Raw genomic sequence first — 24,837 nt, 5'->3', positions numbered from 1 at the left:
TCATGAAAACACTTCCTGAAATTGTCCCATTAAATATAAATGCATTTTGGAAGGTATCACGTTTTCGACATTAGTATGTTTCCGAACTCAATGTAAACGGCCAAAAACGGACACAAATATGTAGATAATGGGTCGTCAAAATGCAGCTTAACAAACGACCATGATACCGTGCTTACAAAGTACCGATTGCTTTCCACGAAAATCAGAATTCACTCGCATTTCCTAGGGCCTTTTCTGACAAACGGCACCCCAATACGTGGATCGAACATTCTTGTATCGATACCAGCGCAATGCCAAGACTTACGAAGAATCAGAGAAACCAGACTTTATGAGGACGACATGCTCCGTGGTCATCTGGTATCGTTGATGAAATCTGTAGATGGTGCTCATGTGGACATTAAGGCAATGGCAACCATGCAGTTCTCCTACAGCCTGGTTTCTCCGATTCCCGAAACCCCACTCAAACACAGAATACACAATCCGATCCGCCCAGGCGTTGTTTTATCTCCTTAATACCAAGCGCCATGCAGGATAACAAGTTACCATCTTGTATTGTCTGTTGGTATGACGTGGACAGGGATTGAACCATCGACCTTACGCTCTCCGGCATACGCTCTATCCACATGACCACGGAGGTGGTTTAACTTCGTTGAATTTTTCTAGTAGTGTTGTCATTCAATTTGTTTTTATTTATTTTCTTTTTAAAAATTACAATTATACCATTGAATGAGGTACTGGTAGTCAAAGCCAGAATTACCTATTTTCTGTTCCTGGGGAATACTTGCTGCTCTGGTCAAAACCTCATGGTTTCACCATTCAGTTTCTTAAGACAGATAATCTGTAGTTCCTGATAGCCCGTTGGTTATTCTCTAAATCATAACCAAGACCAACCTGGGATCTGAACCTACCATCAGCTGATCTCGACAGCAAGTGATCCTGTGGCCACCCATTCCACCATAACCACAAGAACGAAAAATACAAAACAATTTATTCAATTAGATAAAAAAGATATCAAAATCATTAGCATTTATAAAAATTACACTGGTGATTAGGAGGTTTGTTACACATGTGATTGTTGCAGTGAAAGCAACTTGACAAAATGTGTCACTTTTCCTGTCTCCTAAGGTGATTACAATCAAGTTACATTAAATTTAACACATTTATCATTTTGATCCCTTGGTATCCATTAAACACATAAACAAGATAAACACTCAAAACAGTACCATCTTTCCCATAGTGCATGATAATAAACTGATAATGATGCCACTGAACTGATCAAAGGCACTTGTTCCTTCATAAAAACTGACTGTGACAAGGGAAGTAATGCCTTTGTTGACACTACCCTTATCAATGGACAAAACAACAAACAATGCACACACTAACATGACATGAAAAATAAAACACATGTACCATGTAAAACATCTTGAATTGCTGCCATTCTACAAAACTTTTCTTGGTAAACCAGAAAAAGGACGTTCAGTAATGCAGTACTTTAGTACCAGTGAGGGGTTGTGTCAAAAGTTTCCATGTTATTTCTAAACATGTTCTGTTCTGTGAAAGTTCATGATAAATGATTACTTACTGTTCCGTGAAGGTTCATGATAAATGATTACTCACTGATTAGTGAAGGTGCATGATAAATGATTACTTACTGTTCCGTGACGGTTCATGACAAATGATTACTCACTGATTAGTGAAGGTGCATGATAAATGATTACTTACTGTTCCTTGACGGTTCATGATAAATGATTACTCATTGATTAGTGAAGGTTCATGATAAATGATTACTCACTGATCTGTGAATGTTCATGATAAATGATCACTCCCTAATAATACATGACATCAAAGTGGAACTTTAGAGGCTGCAGTATAAATGAAGTGGACTTATGGATTCCAACTGCTTAGTGTTCAATGTAATATTTCAGTTCAGATGCTTGTAACTTTATCAAGACACATACTGAAACATTGCACTGAAACTTATTGAAAGAATAAAGAAGTTGGAAATGTCAACTATGTCTTCACTCCAAAAACTGTTGCTTGGTAACCATCAATAACCTGGCTCTCATCATAACGTGTAGAGTATATTTTGGTTTTCATGTTAGCACCACTGAGTGGGTTGAGTGTCAGGCTGTTCACAAGGTCAGTGTGTCAGCTCAATACTGGAAGAAGCCAAAAAGGAAGCAAGTCACAGACTTTTACCATTTTGGCAGTCTGCGACTTTAGCAAGTAGTCCAAAGTCTGAGTCTTAAACATCCTATTCGGTCCAGTAAGCTGACCTAATAGTAGTCCGTAATAACACTAAAATCAACTGAAAAGGATGCTAAGGACCTTGTTTAGGCTAGTACATTCCAAAGGGTTGAGCGCAGACTATTTTGGTGAAACCATTTGTCATGGCCAAAGACTTTTACCATTTCGGTAAAACCCAAATGGTATGGTGCTAAGCCAAGGATCATAATCAGCGTACTAACCCATGATCACAGAATCCAGCACTCCTAAGGGACATAACTCTGCCAGTGAGTTGTGGTTTCTTGGACAACAGGGCCACCTGTGCCCCTATTGTTCTAAAGTGTATTGGATTTGATTTCATTTCTGAGTAAGGTGGCCATTGTCAGACATGATAATTTGGACACAACTCACAGTTGGAATGTTTACATTAACAGAATAAAAAGTCAGTCCTGCTGTGAATAGTAAAACTTTACTCCTTCAGCTTGTAACAAAAACTAATGCTAAAGTATATTCACTTGCACACGTTATATGAAATGTTGACTCCCATCCTACACAATATGCTACGCAATAACGCAGAGTGAGTGAGTGAGTGAATTGGGGTTAACACCGCTTTAAACAGTATTCCAGTTATATCGCCGCGTGTCAGCTTAATGTGGGAGGAATGCCCGAAGTGATGCCCACGAGCACAGGTATGGTGCTGACAAACCTAGAAACATAATCAGGGCGAACCGGGAATTGAACCCACAATCATAGGTTTCTGGTGTGCCCAAGGGATGCAACTCTGCACAGCAAATTGCGGCACCTTAGACAACTGGGCCCCCCCGTAATAATGCAGAGATGATTGATAGTATGAATTCATGAAGTCTATTCCTTGTCCTCGACTTTCCGCTTCTTGCCAGCCTCCACATATGGGCTGTGCTGCCTTGCCTTGTGGTAGAGACGCAGAAGGTCGATGGCCTCAGCAGCCTGCTGTCTCTCATCCAGGTGTCGACTACAGGAGTCTTGCAGAGCCTTGGCATAACTCTCCGTGTCCTGGAGCAGTGAAGCCAGCTCCTCCACCGATATGTCCACAATTTGCTGTAATAAGAGAGTTAAACAATTGCAGGATTTTTAGGATTCCAAACTAAGTGCGCTTGGTAGGCAAATTGGGAAAGAATCATTAACTTGTTCCAAATTTGAATTTGTTTAACGTTCATATTTTCTTCAACTCAGAGGTATTACATGTTTAACACTGCACCGACCAAGTCAGCGAGTCTGACCACCCGATCCCGTTAGTAGCCTCCTATGACAAGCATAGTTGCCTTTTACGGCAAGCATGGGTTACTGAAAACCTTTTCTAACCCGGATCTTCACAGATCCCATTCCATGCAATAATGTAACCATGGTAACACAATGGATAAATGCCTCTTCCTGTTTATCATGTTTACTGCTCTTGTTATCAGTGAAATACAAGTTGCCTCTTAAAAGTCATAAAATTTATTGACCAAGTTTATTATACCTGTTCGTTCACCTGAATTTGCTAAAGGAATATGATGTGTTTTTTTCATAGCGCATAACACTCGATACAATTCTCTTTACACTAATGAACTACTATTCTAATCTTTTTTTTAAACTCAGAAACGTGCAACGTAGATCGTGTTAGGTAGGCAGAGCATGTATACTGTTTTGTTGGTCATCTACCACCAACAACTCCACCTCTGTTAAACTGCAGGTCATTTATAACAGTCATCAATTATTTGGACCCCAAGGTAGCGTTGTAGCGAGGGATCACTGTATATTAAGTTTACAGACATTTGTTGCAGTGTTGGGGCTGAATATCAGCCTCTGAGAAGGTCTTGACAAATGGTAAAGATAATACACACAATCAAATATTGATACATTGTCATGCTGAATCAGTAAATATTCTGTGACCAGAGCTTCTGATTTTGTGTGTGTGCCTTTGTCTTTAACCCCGAAAAAAATAAATCCTCTATTTCATGGTCCTGGATTTCTAAAACCTAAGGCCATGTCTTTTACACATGAAGCTCATTTGACCTAAATTATATGAATTAATCACTTGCCTTACTTTTATTTTCTCAAAATATCAGGTTGGCTTGTTCGTAAAGAAAAGGAAAACAAAATGATCTGTCCCCTTATCAAAAATATATTTCTGGCTCTTCAAAGCTTTCAGAAGATTTATTCACTATGACAGATTCAAAAAAGATATAACCAAGTTTTTCTCTACCTGCAAGTCCTCGTTGGAAAATGTAATGATCCGCGATACATCCCTCTGTAGCCCGCTGACCAGCTGTTTGACCCGCTCAGACATTCCCTTGGCCCCGTCCATCGTGTCCACTTCATCACGAGACACCTCCTCTATCAACAGTGTATTTTGCAAAGTTATTAAAATCAGACATCTCTTCAAAGATCTTGGAGAATACAATTGAATTATCAAAGATATCTTTGGTCAAACAAACAAAATTCAAAAGCTTATTTGACAAAAAGGTTTCTAAGAATCCACAGTATTTCCAAACCGATTGGTTTACAGTTGCTTGTATTGTTGTATTCTTGTTTAGGATTTTATAATCAACAGATCAAGAGCAACTTGTCTCCTGTGGAAAAGGCCTGACCTGCTCCCTGTGGCCTCCACTTCTCTGAGGTTCGCAACATCAGCAGCGTTGCATTGTTGGAGAGAAAGGTGAAGTAGTCCTCCTCGTCTACTTCTGTTCCATCTTCTTCCAGCACCACCCTCACAACCTCTGTGTTCGCCAGTCCCAGCTTCTCTCTCCCTGTAATACACCAACTTCCCTCATAAGACTTTTTGTCTGTGACACTAGTTCACGTAGTCAAGTCTACGGTAATCAAGTAGCCTCAGCTATTAACTGTCCACTTAATAACAAGAACATTTATTGAAAATGAGACAAAGATTCAGCTTGCATAAAAGTCTGTGAAACTAAGGATATTTTGTTTAAGCATACACAAGTCTTGTACTCCTATTGTGCTTGCACGGTGGAGATAATGCCAATGTGATGGTTCAATTGGCTTCCTCATCATGTGTCCTCTGACCATCATGTTACAATTATTATCCTTCTGGTGTTTTTATTTAACCCACTAATGTTAATCCTGCTACCATATATAATTCTGTACCATGTTCAAATTATTCGGTCTTGCTTGACAACAGTAATATGAGCTAAACATCTCTATTACAGCATAATAAAAAAAGTTGTGATACATAAATTGTGTCTACTTTGTAATGTGATGGTAATTTATAGCTCATATCTTCCTCTTATACTTGTCATGTGTTACAGTTACCATGGTTACACACCCTTATACACGAGCTCATGTAGCGTGGCTGCAGTCACTGACTTCTTATTGGTTCTGTCGCCACTCCAGACTTTGAATGGCCTTGACATTCTGTTGACGTTCACCGCTATTCGCTACACGCAAAATAAAGTATTTGAAGTGAATCATATCATACCCTATAACGATCTATCAAAGTGGCACCCGAGATAAGTGAAGCGAGAGGAACAGCCTACAGCTGGAGACACTAAACGCTATAAACTGCGGTCTTGCCAAGTATTTTCCAAATTCATGATAAAATGAAATATAGATGACTGATAAACAAAACATAAGAAAAGTGCTTCAGAGCTTTTACCCCGTTTTCATTATTATGAGGGAAGGGTAATTTATCAAGTGCATGGATCGGCAAAGTACATGTCTCCCAACACTAATCAATAGTTGGTAAACCCATAACAGGCAATAACAGACACTACCTGCCAAATTTGTACATTTACCTAAATCTCATAAGGAAATGTTTTCAAGTTTGTCCGCCTTTGACTTGATATATGATATATGTGCAACAACTAGCTTTATATCGCTAAAATACTCATGTAGATAAGACTTTATTTTGAATTGATATGCTACGAAACTGGTTTATCTTATCAATAAAATCATTGAACGTTAATTTTAAATTAACGCCAAAATTATCATAAAGTATCAGGCGATATCGTTTTAATTAACAAAACGCCAATGCACATTTCTTCTTTTTACAAATACTTGTAGGGATCAACTTCCTGTTTTGTGTGTCATAAGATCCTATTTGATTGGCTGGAGGAAAAACTATAATCCAATCAATTGTCTAGATACAAATTTTACATTGAAGGCATCAACATGGCCGACGAGTCAGGGAAAGTTCCCGATGTGAGTTAATAGTTTCTGCGATGACAACAGTCCTGCTCATATGCCATCACAGGGTGAAGCGCAAAAATGACATGGCATGTGTCATATTCATTTGTTGAGAATATTATTTTTCGGATTAAAGCATGGGTGTCCATACTCAAAATGTAAGATCGAATCATGACCTTTGAACTGATTTGGCCAATTTTCCTTTTTGGACATAGACATTCGTGTTTTATTTCGAAAACAATAAAATAATCACAATGACCTTTGAACTGGTACCGCTAGGATTCCAGGTTAGAATTGGTCTACCCATGTTTCTCGAAAGAGGCGACTAACAGTGACTAACCAGTGCTAACGGGATCGGACTCGCTGACTTTGTTGATGAATGTCGTATCCCATATGCGTTGTCGGTAGATCAATGCTCATGATGTCAGTCGTTGGATTATCTGGTTCAGACTTGATTATTTATAGACTGGCTTCATGTAGCTGATTGCACTGTAAAACAACAAACACACAAATCTGTTGACAGTGCAATGGCTTGCAATTAACCAGGTCACACATTGCAGCCACCTGATCCTCATTTTACTTGTTAATGGGCACCAGGGTTTTACCTTACACATAATTGTGTGTCCAGTATGCATGAACATATGTATTGGACATAGAAGATATATAAACTGCTTCCAGAATGTAACATTCTTCATGAAGTAAGAAGTTTGAAAAATAACACTCTCAGTACATTCGTAATAAAGATGTATTTATTCGAACTACCTTCAGAATACAGTATCACAAACTTTTCAAACACATGACAATACCCTAATGACGTAATTTGTAGTATTTTGTTGCCAGTCACACTGGAGAAACAATGCCCTGTGCATATAAGCTCCTCACAGTGATCTGTCATCTCTATGCGCAATGTCATTGAATACGCTCAGTAATGTTGAGAGTTTTGAATATTTGTTTATTAAATATAGCCTGCGGCGGCGGCCCATTTTATAGCAAGCGCTAGTTTACGAAAGCACTTTCATTTTGCAATATATTTTTTATTTCGCTTAATTCGTAATTCAACTGCCTAAAATGATGATAAATGGGAATTGATATACATATATTGTTTTTTCTTTTCATCAATTTTTATTATTATGCACAGGAATGCAGTTTATTAGGTAATATTATATTGGCGCACACAACACATCCAAATGTTGCTGGTCTTAGGGTAGGTTACCCCGAACTCTATCCTCAGCCCTTGGATCCCTTTATGATTTATCACCCCCTTACGATCATTAGGGTTAGGTACCCTTTTAGTGGCTATTAGATTACACCAAACTCTACCCTAAGCCCCTGGGTCCTCTTTGTGATATATCACCCCTTTATGATCATTAGGGTTAGGTACCCGTTAAGTGTCTATTAGTATTATTGATTCTGTAGGTGCTCCTAATATTCTTCACACAAAAATACCGAGAAAAATAGGATGAAATGATTTAGTGTCGAGTATTGTGGCTACTGGAAACTGTCCTGGAACATTCACACAAGCCACTTTCACACACTACATTTATTCAGTATTGATTCAAAAGCGAACTCACCCTTGTGTCAGCACTCACAAAAACTGGTTGCTTGTCTTTGAGATCGTCCTCACAAGAAGTTGTGGTACTGTATTCTAAAGGGGCTCCATTTATTCTTATGATTATTTCTTTAAATCGCCTCTTTCGCGAAGCATGGGTTCCTTATAACATGTCATAAATAAGACATATGTAGTATAACTGGACCATCACACATCTCAGCAGGGTCAAACAATGATAAAACTGTGGGACTCATGTGATCAGCATGGGTTAATTCGATAATGGATGGTTTGAAGTTAACAGGCCTCCTAATCTGAAAGTGGTTGACATGAATGACGACTTGTGACATATCCATAATCCATGTGGACTTTTACTTTAACCATTAGGTAGATAACAACACTGTAGCAGATCATTTTTTGTTGACTAGTGAAAATATAAATTAATTTCAAGCCTTGATTGTGTCATGTTGTGTCAGTTTGACATGTGTATTGTTGGAGGAAAGTTCAGAGTGATCAGTTTGTAAATGTTGGGCCCCTCTTCTGCCCCGAATCCCCATTGCGTTCATACAATAAAAGGCCTGGGACATAATATGCATAATGATTCAAGGCTGTTGTACAATGATATTCACTCCCAAGTTCTATGTTGTTTGCAGATTGCAAAGAATGGTCAGTTTAAATGATGGTCAATACACTTATGTCATCATACAGTATGTTCACCATGTGAAGGATGATATATTCCAGGATGTCAAATGTCTAGTTTTTGTTTCTGTGTTTCAGACTATTGAGGTAACAAAAGATGTTCTGGCTCCAGCAGATGGGCCCAGAGAAAATCTTGTAAGTTCATTTTTTCTATTTGGCATGAATTAATATGAAAACTTCATATGGTAGTTCATTTTTCCGAGGCAAGCGAGTTAACTGACCAAAAAAGTCCAGTTTCCACCCTTGCCGAACTAGGCTGCAATTATGGAGTTATATTTTGGCTGGACTAATGAGCCTATGCATAGTCCAATCATAATTGCGTAATGAAATCGACATCTGAAATAAACTGCTGTGAAGATTTTTGTCAACTGCAGGATTTGCCCTGCATGTCTCCATCCACCTCGGCATCAACTCCATCATTTTTCAAATCTTTTCATGTTTATAATCAAGGTGGTCACGTGATTGGATGCTCTTAGTGAAATAAGATGCTTTATATTACAAAAATGATTTTGATTATCGATCAGCTCGTCTTGACTGGGTGCCACCATTTTGTTTGAAACAAATGCAAGTGATATGAGATGTGGAATCTGATTTGTCAATAGGATGGATATAGAAGGGGCATAACTGGTACTGGCGCTACAATCAAGCCCAGAAATTTCATCCTAGTTCGGCAAGATTGGAAACTTGACTTTTAGAGTCAGTGAACTCCCTTTGCTTTGGGAAGATGATGGTAGTCAAGAATACTTGCATGTTCTGATGAACATGTACATGATTAACAGCTCCCAATCATGCCAATGTATTCTTTTGTTAAACATTGATTCTTACTGATTTAACATGGAGACATTTTATTGTGAATTGAAGATAACTATAGTAAAAGACATAAGCAAATATTGTCGATAAAATATTGTTACTCGTGTTTCTGTGACTATGAATTAACAATAGTGAACAGGAAATGTGGCTTTTTAGAGTAAAGCATTTTTGAATATGTTGCTAGTAATACTACTAAATTAGCCTTTGGGCATGTTTGGTAGATGATTATGGGACCCGTAAAGATCCAGGGTAGAAACGGTCTTCTGCAACCCATTGTTGCAGTAAAAGGCAACTGTGCTTGTCGTAAGAGGCGACTAACTGGATCGGGTGGTCAGGCTCGCTGACTTGGTTGATGAATGTCATCTTATCCCAATTGCAGGAATCGATGCTCATGATGTCAATCACTAGATTGTCTGGTATAGACTCGATTATTTACAGACCGCCGTAATATAGCTGGAATATTGTTCTCAACATAGAAGGGTCATGATGATTAATGTGACAAAGTCAAGATCATGCCTATGTATGATATTGATAATACTTCGCGTCATTATCAATGGTTTACCATTTCCAGATAAGTACTGCTGTGAAGTTCTTGCAGAATCCCAAAGTCCAACAGAGTCCACTGTATCAGAGGAAGGCATTTCTTGAAAAGAAAGGTAGGATATTCTTCATGTTGTCTTCACAATTACTCAAGAATGTTACTGTCCTCCATGTTAGTTTGAATCAGTTTTCATGATCTTTGTTTGACTTTTGTAACTGAACTTACCCGAACTGAGTTATTTTAGCTTGTTTTCCATCCTTCTGTATGTTCACTAAAAATTTGAATGAGTTAACTCCATTAGTGGTTTATCTGGACTGGAGCTTTTATGAGCTAACCTGTCTGTAGATCATGGTAGATAAAGTGAACTGATGTTGTAGCCTGTATGTCTGTCATGTGTCAGGAACATATTCTTTTCCGAAAGCAGTTGACCAATGAAGTTGAAACTTCACATGTTGTCACCAATGATGACAATTTGTTTGAGAGGTTTGAGTCTGATATTCAATAAGGCCACCAAAGGAGCCATATTTAAAAAAACCTAAATATAACCAGAAATCAGCCATTTGTGTTCAAAATGAAAGGAATTTGGTGTCTGTTTAGTTGGGATTGTTACTGATGTTCTGTGTTTTACCATGTTTCTAATTTTGACGTAGTTTTGGCTATTGCCAGATTGAAGAAAAGTTTGCATGTATGTTTCTCCTAATTATGGCATCATATTTGCTTCAATTCATAATAAGATTAATGTAAACTTTAGGTCCTCAGTATTGATAATCTATCTAGAGCAGGGGGCACGGGTGGCCTAGTCGTCAAAGGCGCCACGATTTGCTGTGCAGATTTGCCTCCCTTGGGCATGCCAGAAACCTATGATTGTGGGTTCGAATCCCGGTTCATCCTGAGGCGTGTTCATGAGGGCGGCCGCTTGCCTGACCGAGCGAGCGCACGCGTGTACGCGCGGTCAAGCGCGTGAGGTAGTTCGCCTAGTCATTCAAGATGGCGTCCAACATTGTGAAAATGATGGAACCGTGCATAACAAACAAAGACAATACAAAACTCTACACACTGTTTGTCCATCCAGGTGTACACAAGCGATGTTCAGATATCAGATATTCAAGCTATGACAATTTTTGTTTTTATTCACAACTGGAAATAATATTACAACCTCAAAGGGCGTTCTGTTCATTCCGAAGTAAGCCCTAAACAGGGGGTCGCTATATCCAGGTACGGTAGCCTCTACATAGTCCTCTATGCGTACTGTGCCAAGTGGGGCTTTGATCCCTCTTCTGTCTTGTGATAAAACACTAAGAGCTGTGTGGGCGTAATCTAGATATGTGGCATCCATAGCCTCCGCCGGCCTTGAGAATTCTTCTAACACCAACTCGAGTAGAGCGGCCCTGACACCCGGCAACGCCATTTTGAATGCTGTGCCTCGAGAGCGAGTACGCGCCTTCTGTTCAGGAAGGCGTCATAATGCCTCCTTTGTATGCTCCCGCGAGCGCCCACCCTCCTGATCACGCCTCTGATTATGTTTCTAGATTTGTCAGTACCCATGCTCGTGTGTTTCACCGAAGTGGTAAACATCTGAGACCTGCATCACTTCGAGCTTTCCTCCAGCATTAAGCTGACACACCGCAATATAAGTGTAATACTGCTAAAAGTGAGTTAAACCCAACTCACTCACTCACTATCTGAAGCAGCTTCCTCATGAACTTCTCACTGTTGCAGTCTACTGCAGACTGGGGTATCTGCACCCCCTCATGCAACCATGGGATAAATGTATATAGTGAGATAGGATAAGTTTAAAAAATTGTAAATTTTACATTTAATTGTATATTTTTATGTTTATCCTGTCTCACACGCTATATGCCCACCTGACCAGCCACAGTTTCTCTAGCTTGTCAGCTCTAAGAAACAGAGTGATATGGCAGGGGTAGTCAGGTTATGTAGTCGTGAAAGGTTACATACACGGGATTACAGTGTGTACCCATTTGTTTGGGTGGTGACCATGGTGATTCTGGGATGTGTTTCGGGGAAATGTTTTTTGAAGCTTGAAACTTACTTCAAGCATGTTTCCACATAAGGATTGAAAGAAGAAGGAAGAAATGCATAGTGTGAGATAACTATATAGATATACAATTTAATGTAAATAAATATACAATTTAACGTAAAATTTACCATTTTTGCTTTGTGCTGATAAGTCATTGGTTAATGTTGTTAATGTGAAGTGGTTCCTGTGAATCGTGGCTACTGTTTCTCCCTTTGGCATGATGCAGGGTGTCAAGTTCAGCATGTGTCTTTGTCGTCCATCCATATGTCTGCCTGTAATTATTTACTGATAATCTATCTAGAGCAGGGGTCACGGGTGGCCCAGTCGTTTTGCTGTGCAGAGTTGCATCCCTTGGGCACGCTTATGTTTCTAGGTTTGTCAGCACCACTGGGTTTCACTTAAGTGGTAAACATCTGAGACCTGCATCACTTCGGGCTTTCCTCCCACATCTGAGACCTGCATCACTTCGGGCTTTCCTCCCACATTAAGCTGAAATGCCATGACATGGCATACTGTTAAAACCCAACTCACTCACTCACTAATGAGACGCAGTCCATAGGACTTTAATCCTTGCAAATGATGTCATCCATGTTTCAAGATGTAGTTTAAGAGGTAGTGTTGTAGCCTAGTCTAGCAGGGTTAGAACTGAACTCAAAATTTTTACTCCCCGGGTGAAGATAACATGGCCTTGTAATGTTAAGACACTGGGGAAATTTGGAAATTTGTACTTGCCCTAATGAGTTTGTACTAGCCTTGGGCTAGTGGGCTAGTGTTAATTTCTGACACTGACTACTGGTTAAAATGTCGTTAGACCAAAGGATCAGGTTTCAATTCCCCACATGTGTATGATGTGAGGCCCATTTCTGGTGTACCCCACTGTGATATTGATGGAATATTGTATATTGCATTAAACCATTATAACTTTATAACATGGCAACCATTTAACTCACCAATTTGATATTTCCTTGCTTGCAGACCTGTTCTGGCACACTCAGACACATGCGGACAGAGAGACAGACAGACACACACACACACACTCACAGACAGACAGACACAGACACACACACAGACATACACACACACAGACACGCGCACACACACAGACACACACACACACACACACACACACACACACACACACACACACACACACTGCTATATAAGTGCAATAACCCTGAACGCAATGTTAAATACACCACCTGTCTTACATTCAGGTCTCACCAAAGAGGAGATAGATCTTGCTGTGCAGAAGGCAGGAGTAACTGACCAAGCCACACCCCCACCCCAACAGGCACAGTACCCCCCGGGGCCGTTCCAGCATGCACTTGCTGTGCAGCCACCCCCTCAAGGTACACGACTGTAGGATTCTAGCATAATCTTACATGTCTGTAAAGGCCGTGAATGTGGATCAACTTTTCTAGATGTTTTATTTTGTAAAGACATGAAATTCTAAAAAACACAATGAAGCATTAAGCGCCCTTACAAAGCCACTGAATCCGACTTTCAAGATTTATTTCGATATCTTATACTTATTATAAAACCTGTATTCAGATTTAAAACTGTAAACTTTTTATAAACATTTAAATTTAGTGTCATATATTGCATAGATAGAAATTGGCACTAGTCCTATAGTCCTTGCTAAACTGCCCAATACAAGTAAACTAAAACTGTTAGTTTCTATCACTGTAAATACCTTTCTTGTAAATATCAATCAAGTAAAAGGCCCATTTGTGCTACATCTTTTTCCTTGACAACATTATTTTGTACCTGATGCCAGTCAATGATTTGAAAAATAAGTCCAAAATGAAGAAGCTATGAACCTAATATTTAGGTTGTGAAGTGTTCTGTCCAATAAATACTGATAGATATAGGCCATTGCCCAGGTAAGCTAGGAACATTGCTGTGTGTGTAGTGCTTGACCATTTTATCACATTTTCCTATAGCACCGCTGCCATCGAACTGGGTGAGAGTGAAGGATTTCACCACTACCGCTGTCATTGTATCCAGCATCTCGTATGCCGTGTACCGAATGTATCAGGTATTATTATTACTGGCAATTTGCTGTCTTGTAAATACCCATACACGCCTGTAAAGATATAATGACATCACACGTTTGTCACTTCACTCTGCATATTATGATCCTCTTGGCTTGGGCCAAGTGCTGAGGTAATCAAGATGGTTGAACTACTATAGCCTACTAGTACTACCAGACTCCCTGGACACCGCCCCTGTGGTCTGGTGATAAAACATCTGCCTGGAGAGAAGGTCGGGGTTTGATCCATGGCATCACGCCATACCAAAAGATGGTAATTTGGTGTTACCCTACCTGGCGCTCAGCTACAAGGACTGGTTGGCTTGGAGTATATATAAGTGCAATAATCTTGAATGATACGTTAAACCCTATTTCACCTCAACTCACTTACAGCATTGTTCCTGAGGAAGGGTTAATGGTAATGTGGTGTGGTGTTATCTAACATCCTGTTGCCATGGTTACAGCTGTACATTAGGCCCTGGCTCCAGGGTAAGTCAGCCCAGGATGACAGTCGCATGGATCGTCTGGAGCAGCAGCTGGTGGAGCTACAGAACCTTAACCAGAACATGGTCCAGGTCCAGGAGACGCTCAAGTCCATCCAGGAGTCGCTGACCACACAACAGGCATCTCTGTTGGCACTCACTCACACAGCACAGGTAACACTGCAAATTCCTGCAAATACCATACCTCCATTACTTCATTGCCATAATCCTGTATTTTGGCTGTGATCACTCTTTAGAATCTTTTAGATTTTCAACAGAAGTCCTCTTCAGTGACAGATAATAGTAATTAGTTTTGTAGATAATAGTTTTCCTCCTCCATTGTTCTGTGCATGCACCATGTGGGAAAACCTCACTTCTTTCCTGTGTGTGTTGACCATCTCTGTGGTACTAGTGGTAGAGTGTCTGCACCCAGAGCGGAGAGTCCGGGGTTTGATCCCGGCCGCTTCATACCAAAAGACGTTAAGAGATGGTACCGTATATCGCTGTGTATAAGACGAGCTTTTCGTACCTAAAATGAGGGGGTTAAGAAGGGGGTTGGTCTTATACACAGAGTCGAAGATCTCACATTTTTTTCCACTGGCATTGTCAACCGGCGTCCGATAGCCAGCCCAGCATTTGACGATAAAACTTCGCATTTCGTCCTAAATAACTGTTCCAATAACTATTTCCATACATATACATGATTTGTATCTCTTTTTCTTGAATAAAGTTTAATAATTTCTGCAAATAAAGTTGAAATGATCCTCACCTCGATGCAGATTGTCAAACCAACTGACACGGTAAAACAATCAACATCCGTGAGTAGAGAGCTGGAAGTAACGGTAAGCATTTGCATATTGCACATGTGACCTAACATGTGATAACCGGTGAAGCTGAAATCAATTCCCGCTGTTTTTACAGTTGTATTAACAACTGTTGGAGACGGTATGTATAAGTGATTGTGGAATAAACACGCTGAATGTGAAGCAAACATAAGCCTAGTTAGTTACAACATAGTTAATTGGCGATAAAATTACTCACCATTGTCTCTTATATGTTATTACTTCATAAATGAATTTTATTTTACGGGCACCAATTTGGTGTCGTACCGTGTAAACACAAAATGGCGACATGTGCTGGAGTTACACACGCGACCTATCATCGTAGAAAAACAACGCAAGATAAACATATTTTTATTGCATATATAAGGTTTGTGTGCGCACTTGTGATGTGCTTCATTCCAGGTTGCCTTATACACGGAGTATAGGATTTTGGGTTGATTTTGAAGGCGTGTACAGGGGGGTCATCTTATACGTGGGGTCGCCTTATACACAGCGATATATGGTACATGTTGTTTCCCTGTCTGGCGCTCGGCATTAAGGGGCTAAAACAAGGACAGGTCAGCTCAGAGTCCGTATACTGTGTCTGAGTGGAGTATTTATAGTAAACTGCGGCATGGTATCTAATTGCACGATAAATCTGCATCAGTCCTGACTAGTACAAGCAGCCACACACACATGCATGCACGTGGCTATATAAGTGCAATAGTCTTGGACGCAACATTAAACCCCATTTCACCTCACCTGCTGTTTGTGCTGGAGTCAACATCTCAAAACAATCTAAGAATATCTAGCAGATTTTGGGGAGTACTGCTGTCCACACATCAAGCATCTCTGGCTGCAATCTCTTACACAGCACAGGCAACACTACTGATGTCGCATATGATTGCTGTTCCATACATACAATAGCTTTGCCTTTTGTTTCTAAGTTCCGTAATCATGTGCAAACATTAACAGTTGTTTAATGCCTTCAGAATTTTGTGTTTGAGTTTTGCATGGCAGTTCAATGCACTAAGGGTTGTCTGATTTCAGGGTTCCTACAGTGCTGTGAAGGGTAAAGACATGGATCTTTTGCAGGATGTGAAGACTGAGGTATCCTCACTGAAGGGCTTGCTACTCAGCAGGTGTGTTGCATCTCAAATAGAGACTCAGAAGTCTGAATTTTACTCAATGGATTTATTGTATTTCATGCATTTTCAAGCCATGCTTCAGCCATTAGGGTGGTACATTAACATAGCTGACCCGTGAAGATCCGGGTTAGAGTAGGTCTTCAGCAACCCATGCTTGCCGTAAAAGGTGACTATAATTGTCGTAAGTGGCGAAACGGGATCGGGTGGTCAGGCTCGCTGACTTGGTTGATACAAGTCGATCCCCAATTGCGTGGATCGATACGCATGATGTCAATCGCTGGATTGTCTGTTCAAGACCCAATTATTTGTAGACCGCCGTCTTATTGTTGGAATATTGCTGAGTGCGGCATTAAACAACAAACCAAACAAAACCATTAACATACGGTAGTTCTGTGAGGAAGCATTCACTTTAGCACTACTGAAAATATAAAATATTTTCTAGCTCTGGTCGTATCATTGTGTGTCTACTGTGGGATGAAAGATCAAAATGAGGCAGTGCGAATTATTTGTGTCAGTTCTCGGATGAAACATTGTGCAACTGGTAAAACCCTGATGAATTGTTTATCCCAGGCGTCAGTTTCCCCCAGTTCCGCAGACATCTCCAGTGCTTCCATCCTGGCAGATGTCCACATCTTCTACAACTCTGGCATCGAGTGACAGTTCCTCCAGCCAATCAAATGACACAGGGACAAGTTCCAGTAATAATGTGTTGGAGGGAGCATCCAGTCAAGATGCTGAGAGATTGGCTGGAACAGGGGGAGACAACTCCAGCAGTAGTCATGAACAGGTAGGATGTCTTGACATTTAAGTGCTTCATCAGTGATTCTCACTGTTGATTGGTCAATTCAAACAACATAACGTCATATTGCTGAACTATTTTGAACAATGCAATACATCTGAAGAATAGGCTGTCTTCGATTTAGTTCCTTTCAGAAATAATATTCCTTTAATTTGTCTGCATTATCTTTCTAAAAATGACGGACTGCCTTCTTGGCCTAGTGTCTGCCTGGAGAGCAGAAGGTTAGTGGATTGATCCTCAGCCACATCACATGAAAAATGGTACTTGTTGTTACCCTGCTTGACCCTTGGCATTAAGGGGACAAAACAAGGACTGGTCAGCTCGGAGTCAGTATACTGTGTCTGAATGGGGTATCCATGTTAAACTGCAGCTTGGTATCGCAATGGACTAACTCAATAAAGCCGACATAAGTATAGGCTAGTACAAGCAGACATGCACACACGAACACCTGCATGCACATTTCTATATAAGTGCAATAGTCTTGAACGTGATGTTGAACCCCATCTGACTTTCTTGAAATGACAGTTATTTTGGATTACAACCAGGAACAGTTAGCAATGGTTCGGACGACCGCAGGGTAAATAAATATGTTTCTACACTTTTGATGGTCATATGTAATAAAGGAAAGTATTTTTTGGAAATTTGAATTTTTTTCAGTGTCAAATAGCAGACACTTACCCACTCACTAGTTTATAGTCTGCTTGTGATTTGTTTCAGATAAACTCTGATTCTGAAACAGTTTTAGTATCAGAAAGTACCGGTACTGACCAATCACAGATGAATGGATTGGAGGTCAAAGGTGGTGAGCCTCACTCTGGTGATGAGCCTCATTCTGGTAATGACAACCTCAGCAAAACAAGAGACCATTCAGAAGAGGAAGCCATTCAAGCCATTTCTTCTTCATGAAGTCTGTGATCATCATTGCCGGAAAAAAGCTTGTGATTTGGATATGACTGTTCATTATCCCAACTCGAAATTCACTGACAATTTGAAGTTCATTTCACTTGAAACCAAAGATGAAGACAGTTATACCTTGTCATTGAGAAGCCCTAGGTTAAGCGAGGTATCACATGGGTGGAAAGATGAAGTCTTTCTAAACCCATTCTGATTATTGATGTGCAACTATGGATGCAGATTTGGGGAAAAGGAGGTGTGATGAAAAAGTAAACAAATGGAATGCTGACAATCCACATGGCAGTTCCAGTTTGCTAGTTCTTGTTATTTTGATTGTTGTTAAATAGCCAGTACGTCAACCCTTCTGAAGCATTGTTTGCAAGACACATAAAGATCTGGGATAGAATAGGTTTTTAGCAACCCATACTTGCCGTAAGAGGTGACAATGCTTGTCGTAAAAGGCGACTAACGGGATTGGGTGGTCATGCTTCGGTGACTTGGTTTATGCATGTCATTGTACTCCAATTGTGTGGATTGATGCTCATGATGTAAATCACTGGATTGTCTTGTCCAGACTTGATTACTTACAGACCGCTGTCATATAGCTGGAATATTGCAGAGTGCGGTGTTAAACAACAAACATTGTTTGCAAACAATATCCAAATATCCCCGGGGCTAACTTGGCTATGCTCGCCTTATTCCATGAGAGAAGTTTCTGCACCAGTGACCACATCACATATGATATCTAAACACCCATCAAAAATTATACATTATCGGAAATTATACATGCATGATTTAAGAACACCAAGAACTGTTGATGTACTGGCCTTTGAAGGTGTTTTGATTTTTAACACTTAGGATATCCCATCAAGCTTCCATATGTACATACGTTTCATTTGCTTTTAACCAGAGTAGCACTTCCCCCTGCACACACATACACTCCCTTAAGGCTGTGTGTGCCACCAATGTCAGCCTGTTGGTGTGACTTTGTGTATCCCTGGGAGTGAAAAAAAAATGTGTACATGTTGGTCTGATTTTAAACACAAATATGCATTTGTTTCTACTTTGTGATGCATTTAGGCTAATTTGCAGGTTCCATTCAGACTAAATTCAATATTCTTGTAATGATTTTGTGACAGACCTTGGTTGAAATGGGAATGACAGCTGGGGGTGGGGGGCTGGCAGTGTATGGAGTGTGCAAGTGAAGGTGAACATGTTGAAATCGACCTTCAGTTGAGATTGTCATTTACCTGCAGTGTTGATTAATGTTTATTCTTCTAACGAAGGTCCAGGTTAGAATAGGTCTTCAGCGACCCATGCTTGACGTAAGCGGTGACTCTGGCGCTCAGCATTAAGGGGCTAAAACAAGGACTGGTCGGCTGGGAGTCAGTATACTGTGTCTGAGTGGGGTATTCATGTTAAACTAGGGCATGGTATCTCAGTGAGATAGCACTATAAATCGGCATCAGTCTGGACTAGCGTGTGCACTCACTTGTCACTATATTTTGCCTATTAATCAGTTTTGTTTATGATCAATCATAGTAATCAATTGCTATGCAGTATCACAGAGAGTCTACATATTTGTTCATACAGCTCCAGGATTTTTATAGTTTATCATGTGTTAAATTCTTTCTGCTTCCCATTTTTGAAGAAATAATCTTATATTTTCATCCACTTCTTTTGAATTTGTTTAACTCGGTTCATGTTTTTTTCTGAGAAAGGATGGAGAGTTGTACCTATTTAATACAAGAAACAGTTACATTTGTAATGTTCAATTATGAATGGAATGGGGGAGTTGTACAATGATGGCAATGTGGCACCGGGCCAGGTGACTTGATGACTTTTTTTGTGGCCTTACGAATGTTGGCATCAAAATGGATGCATCAGTACCATGTGCTAATCAGTCTTTCAATACAGAGATGCATACAATAAAGGGTGCACATTACCACTTGTCTGTCATTTTGGTCATCAATGTGCACACTAGAGACCTATGATTGTGGGTTCGAATCCCGGTTCACCCCATCATCCAGAGGCAAGAGAGTTAACTGACTTTAAAAGTCCAGTTTCCACCCTTGCCGAACTAGGCTGGAATTTCTGGGCTCTATCGTAGCGCCACCAGTGGCTATTACGCGTTATGTCCCTTCCAAGCCTCTCCTTTAGACCAATGAGATTCCACCTCTCGTATCACTTGCATTTGCTTGAAACAAAACAGTGGCGCCTAGTCAAGACGATCTGATCGATAATCAGAGTCTATGTTGTGATAAAACGGGTCTTACATCGAGCAATGTTTGAACACCTTGATTAAAAACATGAAAAGATTTGGAAAATGTCTGTTGACAACGATTTGGCGGTGCACATGCTTTGCAAATCCTGCAATCGACCGAAATCTACACGACAGTTTACTGGCCGGATGTTGATTTCGATGCATGATTTTGATTGGACTATGCATAGACTCGTTAGTCCAGCCAAAATGTAACTCCATAATACCTGCCTAGTTCGGCAAGGGTGGAAACTGGACTTTTTTAGTCAGTTAACTCCCTTGCCTCAGGAAGATGCCCATACCCCTGCTCATGGGTTTCACCAAAGTAGTACACATCTGCTTGTCACAAGAGGCGACTAACGGGATCAAGTGGTCAGGCTCGCTGACTTGGTTGATGCATGTCATCGTGTCCCAGTTGCATGAATCGATGCTCCTGATATCAGGCACTGGATTGTCTGGTCCAGACTTGATTATTTACAGACCACCGTCATATAGCTGGAATATTGCTGGTTAGCGTTAAACAAAAAATAAACATCTGAGATCTGCATCACTTTGGGCTTTACTGCCACATACATCTGACAGGCTCTGATACTGTTCAAAGTGGTGTTAAACAACTCACTCACTCGTCAATGAGACCTTTGGATTTTAGCTCACTTGAACTGGAACAGCCGTTCCTTATCTGCTATCAGTCTAGTATGAACTATAACATCTTACACAACTCTGAAACTCAAGGCTTCTGCTCATCCTACAAGCAACTAGGAAGTTGCCCTTGTCAAGTTCACTCATTTGCAGGAAGAGAGTTGTAAGACACAAATTTCGTGCGAAACATTCTATGCATGTCCACTGTGATAACCTGTGTAGTTTAATCATTTTTGATACTTTTCTTATCGTGGGCGTATCGCCCTCTCTCTCTACGGCCCTGTGCACGTCACAAGGCATTATATATGACGTGATCATGTTAATACCGCGAACGAAACGTCTGGAAAAACATTATTGAATGAAGCATTCGTAAAATATTTATTATTTTAACACCATGTGAACAATTATCTTATTTTTTTAAAGTTTGGGCTTGGGTAAAAGACAAATCAATGTCGTATTACATTACTCCTTGAAAATGCTGCCATTATTGAAACACTGCTTCTTTGAAGTTCCCGTTTCTTCTCTGAAATAATGAAATCACATGGACATTACTTCTGAAATCCGATAATTTCCTTGAGGTTGGACAAAGCCGCATTTGGGTTCCTTCGAGATATTGATATGAAAATTATCAGACGAACAGAAGATTGACAGCCTTTCCCCCTGTTATACTTGCAAGGTTTTGACTTCTGACATGACCAAGTACGTACATAAGAACGCTGACATTACCAAATACGTACATGAGAACGCTAACATGACCAAATACGTACATAAGAACGCTGACATGACCAAATACGTACATAAGAACGCTGACATGACCAAATACGTACATAAGAACGCTGACATTACCAAATACGTACATGAGAACGCTAACATGACCAAATACGTACATAAGAACGCTTAACATGAACGAAAGGGCCCGGTAAGTCGAACAACGCAAGTGTGTGACCAAAAATGACTTTTTTACCCTATGTTTGTACTCTCTTTAAGATAATGGGACTCGCTCATGACCAAATCTCAGATGCTTCATGTTATCCTTTATAATCAGTATTTTCGTCACACTTTAGGTTAGACAATTTTTTAAGTTTTGCCCATTTGTTAAATTGTGCAGATCATGTGAGCCAGAAAGGGTCCTTATTACCACCTCTGAGCATGCCATCTACCTGTTCTCTGTTGATTCTGGCGCACCGTGTCAAGGGGATACAACACGGATAGGTCGGCACGGAGGTATTCTGTGTCGAGTCTGGTAAAGCCATGTTAGACAGCAGCATGACATCTCAGTGTGCTAACTCTATGAAACCGACATTAATCAGGAATTGTAAACGCATCCAGAGAGACGCATGCATTTACTTGGCTCAGGACCCTTGAAGATCCCATGCTTGTCGTAAAAAGGCGGCTATGCTTGTCGTAAGAGGCGACTAACGGGATCGGGTTGTCAGGCTCGCTGACTTGGTTGATGCATGTCATCGTATCCCAATTGCGTGGATGGATGCGCATGTTTTCAATCACTGGAAAACAGTGGAATGTCTGGCCCAGACTCGACTACATGTATCTACAGACCGCCGTCATGTAGCTTGAATATTGCTGAGTGCGGCGTTAAACAACAAAGAAACATGATTTTTGAAATAGAACAGTCGACCATCAGAAAATCATTCATAAAAATATTAAATATTAGGATTTGGGCATAAAAACAATCAAGGTGGGATCTGTTAAAAGAACAACCTAACATACCGTGTATCTGCAGTTGTAGCAGGTCGGGAGTGGGAGTCTGGAAGCAGTGGCAATGATATATGACATATATTGATTTCCCTTCTTGTTATATAACAGAGGCGTGATGGTTTTCATATCTGTCGAGTCAGCACTTTGTACCGGCTCTGCCTCATAACAACGTAAAGTGAAGCAGATTTATGTATTTCAATAAACACATTGTGTTGCAACCAAACTGTTAATCATGTTCATCTCTTGGAACAGATACGAGAACATACACCATTGTGTTATTGGTGTTAATCAACAGCCCTGACTTAAGCTTATACGGTTTTGTTATGATTTGATGAATATTTGACATAGATCCACCAGGTTCTATACCTCACACGATTGATGAAATACAGTGAACGTTCTTTTATCCAACAGTGTCGTTCAAGATGAAATTGTCCGGATTAACAAATGTCCGGATAAACGAATCATGCTTTTGTAGTGAATTCCTAGATGTTCCCAGCAAAATATTCCAGTCTTGAAAGTGTTTAAAGATAGTATACATAATTGAGTGAGTGAGTGAGTAGGGTTTAACGTCGCTTTTTACAGTATTCCAGTTATATCACGGCGTGTCAGCTTACCATCGCATCCTTCCGGGTACCCAGTCAGCGCTGTGTGAACAGAGGCGTGATTGGAACCGAGTCACTTGCTTAAGGAAACACAACATGTGCTGCGTGTGCTTCACTGTGGGGCAGTACCAAAGCCCTAGCAAGTCCCAGGAGTCAATCTGGCGAACACGGTCTCCTATCCAAGTGCTCTCCGAGACCAACGTTGCTTAACCTCGCCTGATTTGTGACCTGTGTGCTGTGACAGCTGATCAAAGCAGTGTGGAGTTGCTGAATTAGCTGACTAAAGAAAATAAAAACACTCACTACTCAACAAGGCATGCATAATGTAGGCAGCCTTATGACGTCGGGCTTTACGAACTGCAAAATGGCTTGAAATAAAAGCTGCAATCTTTCTTTAATATGCACTTATCCGACAAATAAACAATCTGAACAACCAATAATAGCAATACTTAACATAATTATCACGAAATCAAACGATCCAAACGCAGAGCGCCCATCCCACGTCCGATCGCTGTAATGGCTGCCGTTTGTGCTGATTGCATATTTGGGCCAATATATAATCCATTGTCTCAGGATATAACGTATATATCTCTTGATAGCGAAACCTCGTTAATCTAGATGCTCAGTTGATTAAGATAGGCTTGGGAAAACGATAACTGTGGACGTTATATTTTTTGTTAGTTGTTTAACGCCAAGTCAGCGAGTCTGACCACCCGATCCCATTAGTCGCCTTTTACTACAAGCATAGTCGCCTTTTACGGCAAGCATGGATTGCTGAAGACCTGTTCTACCCCGGATCTTCACGGGTCAGATGGGGACGTAGTGATGTCCAGAGCAACGAGGCTTCACGTTACATTCAAAGTGTTGACAAACCATTTGAGAGATGTCCACTGACTCGGATGATGCATGTCATCGTATCCCAATTGCGTGGATGGATGCGCATGTTATTGTTGAGTGCCGCATTAAACAACAAACAACCAAACCAATCTTTACGTCCCGCGTACATCACTGATGAGTCCCAAATATCCTCAGTAGACCCCGAATCTCGCGTAACTAAAGGGGGTTGGCACTCTCTGCAACAGGAGGTCTGTTTTCATTGTGTCAGTACATAGAAGATAAATACAGATTGTATTTTTTATATAAATGAAGGAGCCTTGCACAGCATGGGGACCATGCACAAGTAAGCGTCAATTTTGCATAGTTCAGAATTACCTATGAGGTACAATTTATGGTTAAACCCTGCATGTTCTGTTTGCGATGTGATATAGTTAAACATTACTTGTTCTGAAAACTACATGGTCTGTGTGTGATGAAACCATGTCGGACAAATACCCCGAGTAACACTTCATTTGTATGGCAGCCGAGAGCGGCCATCGTGGCCACATGTCCATACGAGAGTGCGATGGCCCCTCTCAGC

The 24,837-nt window shown here is 40.5% G+C and overlaps 2 protein-coding genes across 2 annotated transcripts; one reads left to right on the top strand and one right to left on the bottom strand.

Annotated features, from left to right (window-relative positions):
• Nucleotides 1-1,029: 1,029 nt before the first annotated feature.
• On the bottom strand, nt 1,030-6,165 carry LOC139470773 (DNA fragmentation factor subunit alpha-like). The gene is made up of 5 exons (XM_071253063.1): nt 6,000-6,165; nt 5,531-5,642; nt 4,836-4,994; nt 4,451-4,581; nt 1,030-3,303 (listed from the first exon to the last, which is right to left on the bottom strand). Exons 2-5 carry the CDS (start codon nt 5,616-5,618, stop codon nt 3,091-3,093), a joined length of 591 nt encoding a protein of 196 aa, XP_071109164.1. The 5' UTR covers nt 5,619-5,642; nt 6,000-6,165; the 3' UTR covers nt 1,030-3,090.
• A 201-nt stretch (nt 6,166-6,366) lies between these two features.
• LOC139470729 (peroxisomal membrane protein PEX14-like) lies at nt 6,367-19,207 on the top strand. The gene is made up of 9 exons (XM_071253003.1): nt 6,367-6,405; nt 8,714-8,770; nt 10,017-10,101; nt 13,242-13,376; nt 13,971-14,065; nt 14,524-14,715; nt 16,413-16,504; nt 17,081-17,297; nt 18,027-19,207. Exons 1-9 carry the CDS (start codon nt 6,376-6,378, stop codon nt 18,213-18,215), a joined length of 1,092 nt encoding a protein of 363 aa, XP_071109104.1. The 5' UTR covers nt 6,367-6,375; the 3' UTR covers nt 18,216-19,207.
• Nucleotides 19,208-24,837: the final 5,630 nt, after the last annotated feature.

Source organism: Haliotis cracherodii, unplaced genomic scaffold, assembly GCF_022045235.1.
Source record: "Haliotis cracherodii isolate W230 unplaced genomic scaffold, xgHalCrac1.p SCAF_21, whole genome shotgun sequence".
Lineage (NCBI taxonomy): Eukaryota > Metazoa > Mollusca > Gastropoda > Lepetellida > Haliotidae > Haliotis > Haliotis cracherodii.
Note: the sequence above shows the minus strand (reverse complement) of the source record. Positions and strands in the feature narration are given on the sequence as shown.

What these genes read in the sequence shown, in the direction of transcription:
- LOC139470729 (XM_071253003.1), top strand. Translation starts at nt 6,376, where the DNA reads ATGGCCGACGAGTCAGGGAAAGTTCCCGAT. An exon ending in GGCATTTCTTGAAAAGAAAG is followed by an intron (nt 10,102 to 13,241) that starts GTAGGATATTCT and finishes TCTTACATTCAG; the next exon opens with GTCTCACCAAAGAGGAGATA. An exon ending in CCGTGTACCGAATGTATCAG is followed by an intron (nt 14,066 to 14,523) that starts GTATTATTATTA and finishes CCATGGTTACAG; the next exon opens with CTGTACATTAGGCCCTGGCT.
- LOC139470773 (XM_071253063.1), bottom strand. Translation starts at nt 5,618, where the DNA reads ATGTCAAGGCCATTCAAAGTCTGGAGTGGCGACAGAACCAATAAGAAG. An exon ending in GTGGAGGCCACAGGGAGCAG is followed by an intron (nt 4,582 to 4,835) that starts GTCAGGCCTTTT and finishes CACTGTTGATAG; the next exon opens with AGGAGGTGTCTCGTGATGAA. An exon ending in TTTCCAACGAGGACTTGCAG is followed by an intron (nt 3,304 to 4,450) that starts GTAGAGAAAAAC and finishes CTCTTATTACAG; the next exon opens with CAAATTGTGGACATATCGGT.